This window comes from Schistocerca serialis, chromosome 5 (genome assembly GCF_023864345.2).
Source record: "Schistocerca serialis cubense isolate TAMUIC-IGC-003099 chromosome 5, iqSchSeri2.2, whole genome shotgun sequence".
In the NCBI taxonomy this organism is placed as follows: domain Eukaryota; kingdom Metazoa; phylum Arthropoda; class Insecta; order Orthoptera; family Acrididae; genus Schistocerca; species Schistocerca serialis.
Genome location: NC_064642.1, coordinates 479334948 through 479355486, shown reverse-complemented (window position 1 = coordinate 479355486; position 20539 = coordinate 479334948). Strand labels below are relative to the sequence as shown.

The window sequence follows — 20539 nt, the reverse complement described above, 5'->3', positions numbered from 1 at the left end:
TACCTTGGTGACTGCTATGCGCCGGCTCTTAGGAAGGCGTTGATTGGTCACGGCAGGGAGATCGCCTCCTGGAGGCCGCGCTCATTATATTTTTATTACCGCATTCTGCGAGATTGTTCTACACTGCTGCACTCATCTGCCCGTCAGCAAGCGATCAAAAGCGTGGATCATGGCCTTCACGGGATGGCACCTCGAAAGAACGATTATTCGTGCGCGCACCTTGGATAGAATGGACTACAAAGGCCCGTCGGCGTCGGCGACGGGCGCTGATCCAAGCTGTAACTTTAGCCGACGGTCGCTGTGTAACAACACAACATGTGATCGGAAATGTTCCCCACGCTGAAGACAGTCAACCAGACGCGAATGATGAAGTCTCTCGCCTTACGTATGGCACACTACCACGAGAAGCGCAGACGGCATTACTTGTGGAAGTGACGGAGGAGCAGATCACTTTCAAGTCGTCAGGGCCCGACGGCCTTACAGTTTTACAGGACCTACCGCCAATTACTGACGCCTGCCTGGACGAACATCCGTCGCGCCTTGATGGCCCCAAAAGTACAGCTTCTTGGTGTCTTCCTCGATGGATTGCACGTTCCTGTCCATAAACCAAACGTTGGAACCTCCTTCAGTGACTATCGCTCAGCAACGTTCCTGAACTGTGACATGAAGATCTTTATCCAGCTTTTGGCCGCACATCTCAGGAGGGTCACCCTGTACGTGGTGTCCTGCGATCAGGCCTCTTTAGGAGCGATCAAAACGTCCGGACTGCCTCATAGGGATACCCTGACATGATAGCGCTTGGGCGGGCGCAGCGCCTCACATGGTCCTGGCCTCCCTTGATTTCAGTCAAGCCTTCGGTAGGGTTGTTCACTTCCATCTGAGAGCGGTGACGCCGAATATGTGATTTCCAGACGCCGGGGCGCGACTTCTGCGATCCTGTATAATGGTCGTCTTACCATCCCGGTACAGCGAACGGTGCCACAAGAATGCCCTCTTTCCGCGATTCTGTACGCTTTCGACATGGGATTGTTGCTGTGTTGTTTCCATCAATTCCTCATCGGCATCATTCTTGCTGTATACACTTTTCGTTGCGCGGCCTATGCTGCGACCTGGTCCTCCTCCTGCGCAACGGCAACGATGTTCAGGCAGCGCTGGAGTTGGTGGATTCCTATGATGCTGCTTCGGGTAGCGTCCTTAATGTTCACAAATCTCTCGCGATGCCTATAGGTCGTGGGCTGCGTGGTGATTGCGTCACTCCCCTGCGAATCAGTGACGTGGTACGATCCCTGAGTATTTATTCTACAACCGACTTGTGGCCATCAGTTCCCCCTTATAGTAGGTGCTTTTTACGCCGCATCCGAGCAGATCTCTGAGACCAATGACTCCGAATCTTGGATATACTGCAACGCACCCGGTTTGCTAATGTTTATGTCGCGTTGCGAATCCTCAACGCGGCCCAGACTTTCCTTATCCCTCCGTCAATGGCCATACGAATATTGGTTGCATTGGATTCCTTTTTTAGTCAAGGATCGTTATTAAAAGTCAGCTATGAGCCCCACAACCTCCCGAAGGAAGCCTCAGTCTCTCTCATGTCCACCATCGAGCTACAACTCTCTTTGTAAGCAAGCATATCAAGATGTGGCGACGTACTCCGACATGCCTCACCAGCTTACTGCTGAGGGCCCTTAGCCGACATCATTCATTGCCCAAGTTCCGCTGACAGAGGTCCCTGTGCCCTTTTTTTACTTCATCCGTTCCTTCCTTGGTATACACTCCTGGCCATTAAAATTGCTACACCAAGAAGAAATGCAGATGATAAACGGGTATTCATTGGACAAATAAATTATACTAGAAGTGACATGTGATTACATTTTCACGCAATTTGGGTGCATATATCTCGAGAAATCAGTACCCAGAACAACCACCTCTGGCCGTAATAACGGCCTTGATACGCCTGGCCATTGAGTCAAACAGAGCTTGGATGGCGTGTACAGGTACAGCTGCCCATGCAGCTTCAATACGATACCACAGTTCATCAAGAGTAGTGAATGGCTTATTGTGACGAGCCAATTGCTCGGCCACCATTGACCAGACGTTTTCAGTTGGTGAGAGATCTGGAGAATATCCTGGCCAGGGCAGCAGTCGAACATTTTCTGTATCCAGAAAGGCCCGTACAGGACCTGCAACATGCGGTCGTGCATTATCCTTCTGAAATGTAGGGTATCGCAGGGATCGAATGAAGGGTAGAGCCACGGGTCGTAACACATCTGAAATGTAAAGTCCACTGTTCAAAGTGCCGTCAATGGGAACAAGAGTTGACCGAGACGTGTAAGCAATGATACCCCATACCATCACGCCTGGTGATACACTAGTATGGCGATGACGAATACACGCTTCCAATGTGCGTTCACCGCAATATCGCCAAACTCGGATGAGACCATCATGAAGCTGTAAACAGAACCTGGATTCATCCAAAAAAAATGATGTTTTGCCATTTGTGCACCCAGGTTCGTCGTTGAGTACACCATCGCAGGCGCTCCTGTCTATGATGCAGCGTCAAGGGTAACCGCAGCCATGGTCTCCGAGCTGATAGTCCATACTGCTGCAAATGTCGTCGAACTGTTCTTGCAGATGGTTGTTGTCTTGCAAACGTCCCCATCTGTTGACTAAGGGATCGAGACGTGGCTGCACGATGCGTTACAAAAAATGGTTCAAATGGCTCTGAGCACTATGGGACTTAACATCTCAGGTCATCAATCCCCTAGAAATTAGAACTACTTAAACCTAACTAACCTAAGGACATCACACACATCCATGCCCGAGGCAGGATTCGAACCTACGACCGTAGCGGTCACGCGGTTCCAGATTGAAGTGCCTAGAACCGCACGGCCACAGGGGCCGGCGATGCGTTACAGCCATGCGGGTAAGATGCCTGTCCTCTCGACTGCTAGTGATACGAGGCCGTTGGGATCCAGCACGGCGTTCCGTACTACCCTCCTGAACCCACTGAGTCCATATTTTGCTAACAGCCATTGGATCTCGACCAACGCGAGCAGCAATGTCGCGATACGATAAACCGAAATCACATTAGGCTACAATCCGACCTTTATCAAAGTCGGAAACGCGATTGTACGCATTTCTCTTCCTTACACGAAGCATCACAACAACGTTTCACCAGGCAACGCCGGTCAAATACTGTTGTGTATGAGAAATCGGTTGGAAACTTTCCTCATGTGAGCACTTTGTAGGTGTCGCCACCGGCGCCAGTCTTGTGTGAATGCTCTGAAAAGCTAATCATTTCCATATCACAGTATTTTCTTCCTGTCGGTTAAATTTCACGTCTGTAGCACGTGATCTTCGTGGTGTAGCAATTTTAATGGCCAGTAGTGCAGCTTCATGTGGGCCTTGCTCCTCTCTCCACGTTTACCAACAGCCAAGTACATACCCCTGCTCTTGCGTCGGACGTCCGATCCACCTAGTATGTGACGGTTAGTGAGAAGTAGGTCTGCCAACCGCGTCTCTACCGGATCCACCTGGCGCCATCACCGTTATGTAACACGACGTCAGCCGCCGACTTGTGTGCGGCGAGTCGAGTAATGTCTGCCTTTTGGTCCGTCAGATGTTGTCGTTCATCACACGCACGACTACTGACAGCATCAACCCAAAAATGATTTTCTTTCCAGACATGAACTACTCGGTGATTTCTGTTAGCGGGCTGGCAGTCCACTATTTGTTTGGCGGTAGTGCCAAATCAGCCACCGATTTCTGGCAACACGTTAACGACGGACATTGTACAGTTGTTAGGAACCCAAAGTACCAACATTATTCCTCGAACTTTCTTCGGAGCGCTTTCCACAACCCCCTCGCAGATAGGTCATCCACGCAAGGACCAGCTGACGTATGTCTCTTCTTCCATCTTACAGATTCGATCCCCTCAGCAGTTTATCATACACACTTCCGAGAAGACGTGCATTGATGATCTCCTGCAATTTCACCACCGCGTATGATTCTCCACGGAGATGGATTAATTCATGATAAAATAAAAAAATAAACAAATAAATAAAAAGTAAAAATAAGAGATTAGAAAAGTACCTTACTTTTGTCCTCCATTCCTGGCATTTCCTTTTCCTGGTTGAAATTATTAGGGTCTTTCGTGATAAGGGCCAACGCCTGAAGTGGTGGAGCTCTTCTTTTGGGGCTTCTTCTTAAATATTTAGGGCAAAAGTGGCGGTGGCATTAGCTTTCCTTTCTTTTGTAGTTTTAGGTACTTTCATGAATTCGGGGATAAAAACCAAAGATGGTGCAGTTAAAAAAAAATAAACGCTACTGCCTACTGAGCACGAGATCCCGGGTTCGAATTCGGGTCCAGCAAACATTTTCACTTGTCGTCCCTGATTGTGCGTCATGCTCAGATGCAGCTGATATCACTTATCCCTTCTCTTCCAATTCCGTTCTCCCCTTCCCTCTTCAGTTTACATATAGCATATCAGGTCAATGGATTCCGCATGGGCCAGCCGGAGTGGCCGTGCGGTTCTAGGCGCTACAGTCTGGAGCCGAGCGACCGCTACGGTCGCAGGTTCGAATCCTGCCTCGGGCATGGATGTGTGTGATGTCCTTAGGTTATTTAGGTTTAATTAGTTCTAAGTTCTAGCCGACTGATGACCTCAGAAGTTAAGTCGCATAGTGCTCAGAGCCATTTGAACCAATTTTTGATTCCGCGTGGTTCCGTTTTATCGGACATGTCTCGACGGCTTCACCTAACTCTCTTGCTCTTTCATAAACACACACACACACACACACACACTCACAGACAGGCAACTTTCACGAACTCGCTTTACTATATAGTTCATCAACACATTCACATTAGGAAACATCAGACTTGTCATAGAATCAGCTTTTTCTTTGGAAATAAAAGATACTTTTCATGTGTAGTATTGTTAGCTGCCCTCTTTCTTTCGACTGATAATATTAGTGTTAGATGTTGCGGTCTCAATAGCGGATGGTTGGGGTAAACGCGCAACCGAGCAGAAATTTTAGCTCCAGCGCACGTCCAAGGGGGGATTATATATCGCTCCGTTATCATCCTTTGGTCAACTTGGCTGGAGAATCGCTAAATTTTTACTGTGCTTGCTAGAAATTGATGGGAACTGCAGAATACGGCAATATTTGTAACAATATTAATAAAGTAGGATAGTTACATAATTGAAGAAACAAGTATTTACAACTGTAATTAAAAAATTTCACTTTATTACATAAAACTGTATTCACTTGCAAATTGCAGCCTCTCAGTAATGAAACTAAATAAAGACAAGTTTGCCGAGAACAGTTATTAGGCAAAGTTCCTATGTTTGTGCAGTAAGGCTAGCAGTACATCAGATATGAACAAATCGAACTCCAATACGCACGTGGGCGCTCAATTTTGAATGCAGCTTAATTTCATTAAAATGTGGAGTTAAAGTTCTCATATGAATTCTGTAATCAGTGATAAGTGATATTAGAACTGTCAAATCATATCTATTTAGGTCCTCATTAGCGCTACTAGTTCACGGGGAATTAATTTAAACAGACAATAGAGTTCACTGCTTTCCATTCGGCGCGTCCAGTATGCCGCACAAAATATCTCCCAAACGCTGCATATCCTAAAATCACCGCCCAGAGACCGCGACTGGGGTACGAAAGACACTGTGCCGCAGGTGCATCTCCGCTATAAAGCTTCCCTGAGGTCACACGGCCGTGATCACCACAATGAAAATTACTTTTATGGGCATAATTATTGCAAATACAACATTACAACTAAATACGTATAAGGACAGCTGTCTATCTTGCGATCTTGCGTCGTCTAAAAATCTACATTACAGCCCTCCGTCTACGGTTTATTACTGACAAAATACGTACTGGAACCTTTCCGCAAAATTTGTTTATTTGCAGGAAACACGTTTATCAATTAACATAAAAATAAAGTGACAAGTTATTCCGAACCGTGTTTTGAAGACCTTTCGCTTAGTACCTCATAATTTACAAAACATGCAGCCTGCTGAAGTCACAGACGACTTTGTTAATGACTGGTTCAATTAAATCTAATACAACTATTGAAACACTGAATACTGCAAAATGATTAAGACATGAAAAATATAGTTGCAGTGCCTTGACTGTCCTGACTTCATAGTACGTGCTACTGTAGAGAATTGCGTATTCTGGCATATTTGTTGAACTGAAAAATGTTTAGTTCCTGAAATGTTAAAACAATTTTATCAATCAAAGGATACTTCTCAAAGATTACAGTGCCTAAACAGGTAAACACTGAGGTCACAAAAGTCACGGAATGCCTTCTAATATCGTGTCGAACCACATCACATTTTTCCTGGCGTAATGCTGCAATTCGATGTGGCTTGAACTCAACAAGTCGTTGGAAGCCCCCTGCAGAAATAATCAGCAGCCGTCCATAGTTGCGGAAGTGTCGCCGGTGCAGGATTTTGTGCGCGAACTGACCCCTCGATTATATTCCATAACTTTTCGGTAGGATTCATGTCGGGCGATGTGGGTGGCCGCTTTATTCGCTCGATTTCTCCACAAATTTCTTCAGACCAATCGCCAACAGGTGTGGCCTGGTGACACGTTTGGGAAACTGAAAACGATGAATGGCTGCAAATGGTCTCCAAGTAGCTGAACGTAACCATTTCCAGTCGATGACTGGTTCAGTTGGAGGAGAACATCCATTCCATTCCGTGTAAACACAGTCCACAGCACTATGGTACCACCACCAGCTTCCACAGTGACTTGTTGGCAACTTGGGTCCAAGGCTTCGTGAGGTCCGCACCACACTCGCACTCCATCATCAGCACTTACCAACTGAAATCAGGACTCACTTGACCAGGCCACTGTGTTCCAGTCCTGTGGGTTCCAACCGATATGGTGACGAGCCCGGAGAGGCGCTGCAGGTGATGTCGTGCCGCTGGCGAAGGCACACGCGTCGGTTGTCTGCAGCCATAGCCCATTAACACCAGATTTCACCGCACTGTTCTAACGGATACGTACGTTGTATGTCCCACACGCAGTGTTGATTGTCTGTTACCAACGACAACTCAACGCAAACGCCACTGTTTTTGGTCGTTAAGTGAAGGACGTCAGCGAGTGCGCTCTCCGTGGTGAGACGTAAAGCCTGAAATTTGGTTTTTCGGCACGCTCGAAACACCGAATTCCCTAAAGATTTGCGACATAGAATGTCCCACACGTCTAGCTCCAAATACCAATCCGCTTCCAAAGTCGATTGATACCCGTGGTGCACCCATAATCACGTCGGAAACCTTTTCACATGAATCACACGGGTACAAATGACAGATCCGCCAACGCACTGTCCTCTTATACCTTCTGTAGGCGAGACTACGGCCATCTGTGTATCTGCATATCGCTATCCCTTGGCTATTGTCACCTGAACATATTTTCTGTATTTTCCACCTGGATTGATTTAGTAGCGCCGGCCGGAGTGGCAGAGCGGTTCTAGGCGCTACAGTCTGGAACAGCGCGACCACTACGGTTCGAATCCTGCCTCGGGCATGGATGTGTGTGATGTCCTTAGGTTAGTTAGGTTTAAGTAGTTCTAAGTTCTAGGGGATTGATGACCACAGAAGTTAAGTCCCATAGTGCTCAGAGCCATTTGAACCATTTTTTTGATTTCGTTGCGCCTCAATTTCTCTTACAGTTAATCTGTTAGGGAAATTATCGATGATGATACTGATTAATTCTGCTCTAGCTTGCGTGTTTATTGGGGTATGGACTCGTCTCATCGAAGTGCTCAGCTTGGTGGCTTTGGAATTAATGAAGCGTTACTGGGTTGTGCAACCCTAAATGCCCATGATTCTTACGTAGGCATATTTTGCTTCAATGATCACTCTTGCCGCAACACCTTTTCCGTGCGGATGTGACGAATTTTGGAGGGAGGGAAATCCAGCGTGTGGTCAGTGTCTCGCGCGCCTTGACGTTGCTCCAAAAGCCTGGAGTCGTGCTGGAACTACATGGACTGTTATCACCGCTACTGACCGCAATGCGCGTTTAAAAACGAGCGCTTGTGTGTATGTAATATTACAGTAAAATTAAACTGGAAGTTATACAACTGTTTCATTGCCAGGCTTTGTGCTAAAGTTATTAACATATGCAGGGATCAGAAACAAACATTCTTAAAGTAACGTAACAACATCGACAATATTACTTGGGATCAGAAGCACAAAATTTAGCCATAAATAATCATTTGAAATTCTGGAAATTCTACGTTTTATTGCTCTCAATACGAACACTGGGTGTTTAAGTGCCTGAAGGTAAATCTCAAACACCTCAGTTAGGGCCATTTTATTGTTCTCCGTCACATCCACCGTTTCTAAATTTTATTTCAAACTGTATCCGTTACGACTGCGAGGCGAAATTTAGCTGTAATGAGCTATGGCTGCAGGCGACCGACGCGAGTTCCTTTGCCAGCAGCACGACATCACCTGCAGCGCCTCCCCTGGGTTCGTGACCATATCGGTTGGATCCTAAACGACTGGAAAACCGTGGCCTAGTTGCATGAGCCCTATTTCAGTTGGTAAGAGCTAATGGTAGGGTCAGAGTGTAGTGCAGGCCCCACAGAGCCATGTTCCCATGTTGTCAATAAGGCACTATGGAAAATGGTGCGTACCATGTTTACATGGAATGGACTGGGTCCTCCGCTACAAATGAACTTGTCATTGATTGAAAATGGCTGTATTCGACTGCCTGGAGACCATTTGCAGCCATTCGAGGACTTCATGTCCCTAAACATGCTGCCGGGTCGCAATCGTACGCGTTTAGTTTGAAGAACATTCTGGACAAGTCGAGCGAATGATTTGGCTTCCCACGTTGTCCCACATGACTCCATCGAACATGTATAGCACACAGTCGAGAGCTCAGATCGTGCACAAAATCCAGCACCGGCAACACTTCCGCAATTATGGACGGCTACAGAGGCAGCACGGGTCACTATTTCTGCAGGGTTCTTCCAACGACTTGTTGAGTCCATGCCACGTCGAGCTGCTGCACTGCGCCGGAGTTCCGACACTATGTTAGGAGGTATCCCATGAGTTTCGTCACACCAGTGTAAAGCTAAGAAAGGTATATTTTAAAGTATTATCAATGAGGTCATCATTAGAGTCATCACAATCTTTAAGCAGTCTACCGACCAAGGTTGCATTGTGGTCAAGGCTATGGACTCTTATTCGAGAGGAGTGGGGTACTAATAAATTTAAAAATTTTTTGCAATATCAGCCTTCTGACTAGTTTGATGTGGCCAGTCACGAATTTTTCTCATGTGCTGATCTCTTTATCTGAGAGTAGCACTTCCATCCAACGTGCTGTACCCCCGGCCAAATTTAGTTTTCCTGGTTTCCTTAAATCGCTTAAGTCAAATTCTGGTTCCGCTCCTTTGAAATGAAGTCACAGTTCATTTCTTTTCCAATATTTTTACAATCATGGTTTGGGCTCCTGTGTTAAAGTCCTTGATGACAACAGGATTTTCAACGGTAACCTTCGTTAGATGTTTAATTTAAGCGGAAAATAATGGTCTCATTCGCTTGAAATAGCATTGATGAACTATATCTAGATTAGTAGATGACGGCTTGAAAGAGTCTAATGGCTCTACCAATATATTCCCTCAGTCTGTATCTTTAGAAGTGGGATGTACCTGATTTGCTAGGGGCCTCAAACAGTGAAATGTTTCTGGTACCTTTCCCACTATGCTAAGCAGTACCTGAATGCTACCGCTTGTCCTTCCCGACCAAAATCCAGAGAAGGTAATTATAGAATGGACTGGGTCTTCTAGTACAGATGAACTTGTCGTTGACTGGAAATGGCTATGCTCGACTGCTTGGAGACCATTTGCAGCCATTCAAGGACTTGATGCCCTAAACGTGCTGCCGGGTCGCAATCGTTCGCGTTTAGTTTGAAGAACATTGTGGACAAGTCGAGCGAATGGACCCCGAGACAAGTCACAGATATGTCACTTAACTATACTACTAGGATGACAAATAAAAGAAAAAAAGTAATGAGATATTGGAAATATTGGATTGTCCGACAGCACAAGCAGGAGCATGATTGATCTGTGAGATAAAAGGCAAGGACAGTGCAATGACGCAAATACAGGTTATCATGAAGGTAAAATGAGGTGAAGGCTGGGTAGTAACATTATTCCACCTTGTCTCGTTCGTAATGATGGAGGTGAAAAAGAACCAACTGAGCTTAGTGTAAGGTGTCTAACGCGTCGCTTGACCAGGAATCAACAATGAATTTTACAAATTTAATGACTTTTTTCATCATATATATATGGTCTCAAAAATGATAGAATATTAATCTTTAAATGTGTGTACAACAGTCTGTGCACACAATTCATAGTACTCATTGTGTTGCTTATCGGTGAAACAATTGCAAGCTAATGGGTATTATATAATTCTACGAAGCGGAATTTCATTTACGTATTTCGTCTTTTTCCACCCAATATGTGATAATTATAAAACTATTTTGTTTCGAAAATGAATATTATTTAAATTCGGTGACATCATATATATTTATTTCATATAATTATATTACTCCCTCCTCTGCAAAACTATCATTGCTACCGAGAATCTATACCACATTTTATGCCGGTCATTTGTTGGCCTCTGACATCATTTTCTAAATATGACTTTCACGTAGTAGATAAGCTGACATCTCTTACATCCTCACCTCAGAATGGGTAAGGCAGGAACAATAGATAAACCCAGAAACTCAGAAAATCCATATATATATTTTTAACGTTTTGTACCAAAAAATAAAATATCAATACCATTCAAAAAATTGTGTAAATTTTGACGACCTTTTAATGTGAAATTCACACTGCTACACATATTCACGAGCCAAAAACGCTCGGAAATTAGGACTTAATTCAATCCAAGAAGAGCATACTCTCGTTTTGTGACGGTCCAGATTTGTTCTGTAGGACAGACGTTGAGAGCCACACGAGCAATGTTATTAGAATGTCCCTCGATATTTTCTGACAGCTCACAGGAAATAGTGTAATGTATTACTGACCTGAGGGCATGGGTCGCCTGTTTGCTGATACAGGCGGGAGAAAACTGCCTTACCTGATCGGACAGTGGGACACAACATCATTAGCCTGTGAGAATCGATGAGAGACCTATCATTTCTTCTAGTATAAAATTTCACGAGATATAACTAGAAAACACTCATACCATTTATGTCCTACTGGCAAGTGTATCCATAGCCTTACATTATACTCGAAGTGCTATTATACCGAGATGTACTGCATCTCGTCGGTCCAAGCAAACTTTTCCCGTTCATCGAGCCACCTGTTACGGTATTTCTGTGGCTGTCTAATCCCTGTGACCATTGACATGAAATGAGCATGTGCACGTGTAGAGTGTGTATCGAGGACGTCGTTCTGGATATGATTTCGCCGGCTATGATTGTGCAACACTAGATTGGCGAATAATTTTCTGCAGTTACAGTCAGAGACAATCACAATCACCGACGACAACTTTCATCAACACGTTGCTACCTGCGGTTGTAGGGACTGACAGCGGCGAATTTCCTTGAATGGAGGTGCCCACGTTACACCCTTCACGTTTCACGACCACAGAGATGTAGTGTTTTATGAATCACCCGTACATAATCTGGCCGTCATCAGACGCGCAGCAATCGCGTGTTTCCTCATTCTGCTGTCGACTCCAGTGCGGTGTCTGATGTCTCAGTAAAGTAATTTAATGCACCACACGTCAAAGTGTTAAGGATCCCTCTCTCTTCGACACTGCAGCTACCCCTAATTCTGTTAATCATAAACCTAATACCAACACTTTCCTGCATATGATCTCCCACAAGTATCACTGACTTCTTGTTAAATTAGTAGCAACGCTCTAGAAAACGTGTAGATATCACAGCAACAAATAGCAGTTTTTTTTAACTTCAATTTTATTACGAGATGACTCTCTTTTGTCAAGTAACAAAATATGAAATGGAATCGTAGTAGTGGTTGCGCAAAATGAACATGGAAAAGAAAAACAACTTATCTGCTGAAACCCAAGTACATCGAGTTATACACGACATGAGTTAACTGACAGTGATAAAGTTGGATGAGTGGTAAAGGATTTAGTCACTGGGAACCATTAGCTCCCTTTCTTCATTATTAGTATGCTGTCTCATAGTGATTATTTCAACGACAAAATTTGTGGTGCGAATTAGAGCAGCAAACACTATAAAAACTGGCAGTCCTGACTCAAAAATAAATTCTAAAGGTGGCAGGGGTAAAATACAGGGAGCGAAAGGTTATTTACAATTTGTACAGAAACCAGATGGCAGTTATAAGAGTCGAGGGACATGAAAGGGAAGCAGTGGTTGGGAAGGGAGTAAGACAGGGTTGTAGCCTCTCCCCGATGTTGTTCAATCTGTATATTGAGCAAGCAGTAAAGGAAACAAAAGAAAAATTCGGAGTAGGTATTAAAATTCATGGAGAAGAAATAAAAACTTTGAGGTTCGCCGATGACATTGTAATTCTGTCAGAGACAGCAAAGGACTTGGAAGAGCAGTTGAATGGAATGGACAGTGTCTTGAAAGGAGGATATAAGATGAACATCAACAAAAGCAAAACAAGGATAATGGAATGTACTCTAATTAAGTCGGGTGATGCTGAGGGAATTAGATTAGGAAATGAGGCACTTAAAGTAGTAAAGGAGTTTTGCTATTTGGGGAGCAAAATAACTGATGATGGTCGAAGTAGAGAGGATATAAAATGTAGGCTGGCAATGGCAAGGAAAGCGTTTCTGAAGAAGAGAAATTTGTTAACATCCAGTATTGATTTAAGTGTCAGGAAGTCATTTCTGAAGGTATTCGTATGGAGTGTAGCCATGTATGGAAGTGAAACATGGACGATAAATAGTTTGGACAAGAAGAGAATAGAAGCTTTCGAAATGTGGTGCTACAGAAGAATGCTGAAGATTAGATGGGTAGATCACATAACTAATGAGGAAGTATTGAATAGGATTGGGGAGAAGAGAAGTTTGTGGCACAACTTGACCAGAAGAAGGGATCGGTTGGTAGGACATGTTCTGAGGCATCAAGGGATCACCAATTTAGTATTGGAGGGCAGCGTGGAGGGTAAAAATCGTAGAGGGAGACCAAGAGATGAATACACTAAGCAGATTCAGAAGGATGTAGGTTGCAGTAGGTACTGGGAGATGAAAAAGCTTGCACAGGATAGAGTAGCATGGAGAGCTGCATCAAACCAGTCTCAGGACTGAAGACCACAACAACAACAACAACATCCTCTTAGCTGCCCTTGCTTCCACATAGAGGAATATTCCAGTGGCTAATTGACGTCCCTGAACTTTTAGTCTGCTTTCTCCGGTACATACAATATGCTAGTTGTACTAGACACACGTTTTCTAATATTAGTACTAATTCCTAAAACCAAAGCAGTAAGAAGTTCATTTGCGAACCTTTTGTTTCTCTATTACTAATGGAAGAACATTCCGAAAGGTTCTCAAGTCTGAAATTCGTACAGTTGTTGTGCTCATCTTGCTTCTAGAAACGCATTCTCTAGCGGTATCATGACTATTCCTACCCCTTGAAAACAAACGGTGTCAAATGGTTTCGTAGGTTTCGATGACAAGTTCCTTGAATTACCAGTGTCTGCTGAATAAACTTTTGATGACCCAATCGGTAATAGCCCAAATTATTGAGATGTGAAGAACGTGAGAATAGTAGTTATTTTTGGACTGTAACCGTGCTGGCTGCCAAAAATCGACAGACTGATAATGCACTTGCTGCCTAGCTGGCAGACAGTTAAATCAATTAAAGTTAGTATAAGGTTTTGATCAGGTAAATACTCCTAGTATGGCACACAGTATGGTATTTTGTTTTGCCGAAATATGATTTTATTGATGTTGTCGCCTATTAAGTAGTCATGTCTAAATAGTTTCCGCCATTCACATATGAATTGTCATAATCCTGGTCCTTAGTTTTGTCCAAATAATATAGAAGTCCTACGGCATTAATTTGATGCATTTGATTAGTGCAGGGAGGCAAATCAACATTAGTCTTGCCCATTATTGCCCTCACTGAAACCGAATTGTGCGGTTCCGCCCCTGTGATTATAGTCAAGCAAACAGGTGTCCTTAAAGAGCAGTAGGAGACCTTTCCTGCCTCCTTATTAGAAATGATTTCTTCATGATTTAATGACCAGAATACTCTGTGTCTTTAGCCCTCCAGCGCTCCGCATTGGAAGATTAGGTGTGGTGTGGGTTTGTCCTCCTCGCCGTACTTACGAGTTTCTTACACTTCACCCTCTGCATGGAGGTGTTTCCCAAGATTCCCATGGCCAGTCATGAATCATCCCATGAGTTTAACCTGTATCCAGTTCAGTCTTACCGAACTTCTCTTGAAACATGGCTTTGGCATCATTAGCTTGCCAGATTTTTATTTTTGGATCTTAGTCCAATATTTTACGCTCTGCCTTCTGTTACAGCTACGAAGTTTTGAGTCTTCCATCTTCTTAGTGATGGTTAGGGCAGGTTTCGGTCCAATGGAATCGCCGTGCCTATCCTAGCCAGCCTATCAGCTTAATCAGTGTCACAAATTTCAGAGTGACCAGGGACCTACAGCAGCTACCCTGCTCCTTCCACTTCCCCTCACAAGGGCTCCACTGCAGTCTGCAACAAACTTTGACATCACTGCATGGGCTGAAAGGGCAAAGCGGCTTGCTGTCTGAGTAAACGTAGATGCTACGATCCCTTTAGCACCTACACAAATTCTCCTCTGATAGCGGATATATCCGCCTGGATATTGAAGGGTTTATTAAAGCAGTTGGAAGTTATTGGACGGTCAGCCTACATGTCGCCGACCATAGCTATATTTACCAGATTTACTAGATTTATGTAAGAATTCTGGATATGCTAAAGGTATTTAGTTATTTACAGTTTGTGACCTGTATGCCCGTGCCGCTGCCTCCATTGTAATTCAAAGGTGTAATGCGGGCATGGTCTCCACCCCAGTAGTGGTTATGCTCCTTATTCCACTTGTTGTAGCTAAGCTCCATTGCAGCCACTTTCTGTTCTACTTTGTTTCGCCATAATTGAGTCCCATAAATTATCGAAGGTATTATTACAGCGGTGTATTTCCAATGCATACTCCTGGGGCCTTGACCCTAGTTTTACCATAAGTTCTTAAGAGTATCTTTCGCATTGGGAAATAAATTCATTATGCGAGAGATTCGTGATAATTTCACATCCAGGGTTACCCGCCGGCCGCGGTGGTCTCGCGGTTAAGGCGCTCAGTCCGGAACCGCGCGACTGCTACGGTCGCAGGTTCGAATCCTGCCTCGGGAATGGATGTGTGTGATGTCCTTAGGTTAGTTAGGTTTAAGTAGTTCTAAGTTCTAGGGGACTGATGACCACAGAAGTTAAGTTCCATAGTGCTCAGAGCCAGCCAGGGTTACCCCTAGATACCTCACTACCCCCTGTATTGGTAGACCATCGTCGAGGAGCTTTAAATACCAGTAAGTCCGGTGGATATGCTTCCTCGTAAATAATACAGTTTTCTGGCGGCCAACTCTTAAATCGGTTTTATGCCCCTTTATGGTCTGTGACAGTTTTGTCAAGTATTAATATGACTAATTCGGCTGCGTATTCTTGACAAAAGTATCCTCTACTATTTAACCCTTCAATGAGTTCATTTACAACTGGTTTTCACAGTAATGTGATCAGGATCCCTCCACGCCGACTGCCCCCCCCTCCCTCCGGTAGTGTTGATCACTATTTTCTAATTCATCATGGTGGATTCTACCTTTCTTCTACTTACAAGGGGAGGCTGCCAATTGTGAAATTCAGATTCGATTCATACTGCGCATAATAAAAGCTCATGGCCAGAGGTGTAATGTGGCAAAGCACCAAGATGCACTTCTCAGCCGTTGTCAAGAAAATCGACAGTTAAAAGAAACCGTTGCGGCGAAATACTCTCTACGATTAATAATTTTATATAGCGTCGTGGCGCAGCGGTAAGCGCTCGGGTTCGTAGTCTGAAGGTTGCTGGATCGAATCTCGTGCCATGCAACTTTTTTTCATTATTAGTTTTTTGTAATTCAAATATATATATATATATATATATATATATATATATATATATATATATATATATATATATGGACTATTAATGAATTGCTTATGCATGTTGGTGAAGGCGGATCACTCTCCAATTGTACCGCCTCCATTTTTCCGTTTGTTTAACATAGTGTACCAAAGCTCTCACGTCCGCACTGATTTTCGACGATGTTATACGTTGCGCTGAGGACCGCATCTACCTTCTTTCGAAGTTAGCAGGCATCTACGCTGTTATGCGGCGGCTCGTTTCGGCCCATTCAACATCTGTCCTTCAAGTGTAACGAGCGAGTAACGGCGTTTATATTTCATACAAGCCACAGCAATTTTGTGTTCGTGGGGTTTCTATTCTAATTCGAACGTTTGACTTACGCTATACGTATTCGTTTCGGAATACCGTTTCTACGTCTTCCGTTAACTATACGTGGTTAACATTATGAAGACAATCAATAACATTTGTGAAATACAACTTTGTTTGCCGAATACATAATGATGTACGAAGTCGCCAGTTTTTCCACGACAAGCGACTTCCAACAACTTATTATATGCATAATTGTTGGAACTGATTGCCGGGAATGATATATATATATATATATATATATATATATATATATATATATATATGTGTGTGTTATGTATATATATATATATATATATATATATATATATATATATATGTGTGTGTGTGTGTGTGTGTGTGTGTGTGTGTGTGTGTGTATACATTTCAACTACAAATAACAAATAATAAAAAAAATTGCATAGCGCGAGATTCGATCCGGTGAGCTTCGGATTACGAACCCGAGCCCTTACCACTGCGCCACGACGCTGTAGAAAACTATTAATCGCAGAGAGTATTTCACCGCAACGGTTTATTTTAACTGTCGATTTTCTCGACAACGGCTGAGAAGTGCATCTTGGTGCTTTGCCACATTACACCTCTGGCCATGAGCTTTTATTATGCGCAGTATGAATCGAATCTGAATTTCACAATTGGCGGCCTCCCCTTGTTAGTATGGTATCAATCCACCTTCATATGCTCTTCTGTTCCGCAGCTCTAACCATCGACTCGAAGGTCATATAGCCAAAAGCCTCCTCGACATCCAGAAAGATGCAGAGAGCTGTATCCTGAAAGTGTATATTTTTCTCCACCTTCTCAGCATGTGCTGGTTCATATGAGTTGCCTGGTTGATATGCCTGTTGGTTTACATGTAGAGGACCCTCAGTTATTCTCTTTTGCCTAACGTCCCCATTAATCAGTTCGCCTTATGTCTTGAGAAGAAAGGAGAACACATTGATCGCTCTCATATCCTTAGCCTTCAACTGATTAATAATTCCTGGCTCCGGAATGAATACGCCTCTCACAGTCTTCTAAGCACTAGGAAGGATTCGTGCTGCTAGGCTAACCCTAATTTTAGGAATCTAATTACACTCTCTCCTCTTTGTTGTATTACAGCTGGGAAGTTTATACCTGGACTTCGTATGGCATTGTTAGCTGGGAAATTCCATGAGATGGGTTGAGCTGTCTGTCGGAAAGGGTGGTCTTTTCCGCAAACATTATCCACTGCAGTCCTTGGAGATATGTGAGAGTTATGTCGTATGTGTATTTGCAGAGTGTAGGTGAGTGTGGTGAATGGCTGTGTAGTGTAGTGTTGTTGTTGTGTTCTGTGAGATGAGAAGCTGAGAAAAGAGAGAGGGTGAAACCCAGTGCCGGCACATAGCCTACCGTTGTTGCATAGCACCAGGAGGATCCCATCAGACTGAAGGAACTCCATCAGCAGTGTCCTCATTTCCTGAGGCAATGCGGAGAGGTTTGGAATTTAATTCAGCACATAGGCACGCACATTGGTGAGCTGTAACTTTAAGCCATCACCTCTTCTCCACTTTCCGGCCAGATACTGTCAGTGGGAATTTAATTCAAGATACAAACCGCCCACTTCCGATTCGATCGGCACAGCATAAGCGTGCATTAGCGATCTCGGTTACGGAGGCGGTTAAATTGAAATTGACTAGAATGTGTACAAGATTTCGAGATAATAGTGATGCTAGGTGCTATTTTTGTTCATAACAAAGTTATATCAAGGCGAACGGAAGTGTTACATGCGCAATCATGCATAACCAACACCACTGTTGTCGTTCTAACAGCTGATACCGTATAATTCACGTTATGGGGGGAACTATAATACGAACATTGTGACTAATTTTTGCTATCACATTTTGTGACATTTAGGGAACATAATATCTGCCTAAAGACTTTGTTGACAGCTCCTGTAAGACGTGCTGGATGCAGTGTGGACTAGAATACATATTAATTTTAAACTTCTGCTACTTTCTAGCCTGAACCGTGCCATGACGTTTTTAATCTACTGAAAAATTTCAGAGCATGCATGTAAATGTAGAAACAAGAGCCGGATAGTTATAACTGGTTGTGAATCTCTGACTGGAGAACTTTGATAAATGTTCTTTTACTAATAAATTACATGAATAATTTTCATACGTACGCTAACACAATTTTTCCTGTTTTGGTATAAGCAATCTGTTACCAAATTGTGTGAAAGAGTCTATGAGGGGCATTCAATGAGTAACGCATCTCATTTTTTTCTGAAAGCAGGTGGGTTTTATTCAGGATTCCAAGACAGCATACTATTCCACACTTTTACGACTACAGAACTCTATTGTTCCACATAATCTCCTTTCAATGCGACGACCTTAGGCCACCATACTGGGAGGGTCTTTTCACCCGCATGGTACCACTCTACTGGGGAACGTCGGAACCAACGTCTTGCTGCATATAATCTCTCCGTCACGCACGTGCTGCTTCCCGCGGAGTGCTTCGGAAGGCGTGAGTCCCGGGATGTGAGGTGAGTGAAGAAGAACAGTCCACCAAAGTTATGTCAGCTCCTCCAGGGTGCGCAGACTCATTTGAGGACTTGCTATGTCATGCAGAAGAAGTTAGTTTGCGTTTTTGTGACGACGAACACGCTGAAGTCGTTTCTTCACTTTCTTGAGGGCAGCATAGTACACTTCAGAATTGATCGTTGCACCGGGAGGAAGGATATCAAACAGAATAACTCGTTCAGAGTCCCACAAGAGTGCCGCCAAGACTCTGAAGTTTTTCTTCGGAGGAGAGGTTGCGTTGCGCTACTCCAAGGATTGCCGTTTTGTTTTCGGTTAGAAGTGATAAACCTATTTTTAATCGCCTGTGACGATGTTCGAAAGAAAATTTTCACGGCCAGCCTCGTAACGCACAAGAAATTCCACAGAGACGTCCTTCGTTGCTCTTTATGGTCTTCTGTTAGGCGGCGAGAAATCCAGCAGTCACACACCCCAACTCATGGAAGAGTTTGTCAGCGCTTCCAACAGAGACGTCAAGTCGTACAGCAATGTGTTTGACTGTAATCCGACGATCGCCTCTAATGAAAGTGTTCGCGCGCTCCAGCATTGCAAGAGTCACAGCTATGTGTGGCGGCCGACATGAGGGAGAACGGACAGGTTTGCGTGACATTGTTGCGTCGATGACACACTTCTCACCCAACGACTCGTCGTGCTTTTGATCATTGCCAAGCCTCAGAAGACATACCGCAAGCGCCTATGTACATCAGAGATGCTTTGGTTTTCAACCAAAACAAACTGCATGACAGCTCTTTCCTTGGAACACATCTCCGCTACAGACGCCATTTTGAAGACTAAGTATAGCGTCCGAACTATCGGAACTTCATGAAACTATAGAGGTAGAAGGAAGGAAACTCTGCGATGTCCCAAAACCAATTCAGCATTTTTTCAACGGAAAGTGGCCGAGAAAATAAGTGTTGCATTACTAATTGAAAGTCGCTCCCATGATGTCTGACATGTGATCCTGTAAATGAATAGTGCTAGTTATCGTAAACTGATTGTGTTATCGCTGATTATTTTGTCTGCCAACAGGAAGCAAGTACGAACCCATGCTGGAAGAAGACGCATACCGGGTGCACATGAGGCTGACGATACGCGTCATGAGCATGGCGGACTTTGGCCACTACAAGTGCGTCTCCAAGAACTCCCTCGGCGACGCCGAGGGCACAGTCAGGATTTACAGTACGTACAGCGCAGCGGAAGTAGCGTAGTACCATTACAGCGTAATGAGATGCTTACGTTAAGGTTCCAACCTCCTTGCAGTATAAACGGTGAAAGCGGTGATCATTGCATTGACATCGACACACTATCTACGGCTTTCTCACAGTGAAGACGTTGTTGGCAGTACGTTTCGACTGCTCTCTCCCTTTCCTTTCCCAATTTATCCTTCTGAAGACAAATTGCGGGAAGAATGGTTTATTCAACAAATATCGTTACTAACATGACACACAAAATTACAATAAACTAATAGTTCTGAATGCGTGTATACTGGTAGTAACCATTGG

General features: G+C 44.0%; 1 protein-coding gene across 1 annotated transcript in view; it reads left to right on the top strand.

Annotated features, from left to right (window-relative positions):
* The window catches only part of LOC126481086 (lachesin-like), a 539555-nt gene that overhangs the window by 468955 nt on the left and 50061 nt on the right, over positions 1 to 20539 (top strand). Inside the window, exon 7 of the mRNA XM_050104587.1 lies at positions 20067 to 20216. Coding sequence (XP_049960544.1) covers positions 20067 to 20216 — 150 coding nt within the window. The remainder of the gene's footprint in view (positions 1 to 20066; positions 20217 to 20539) is intronic.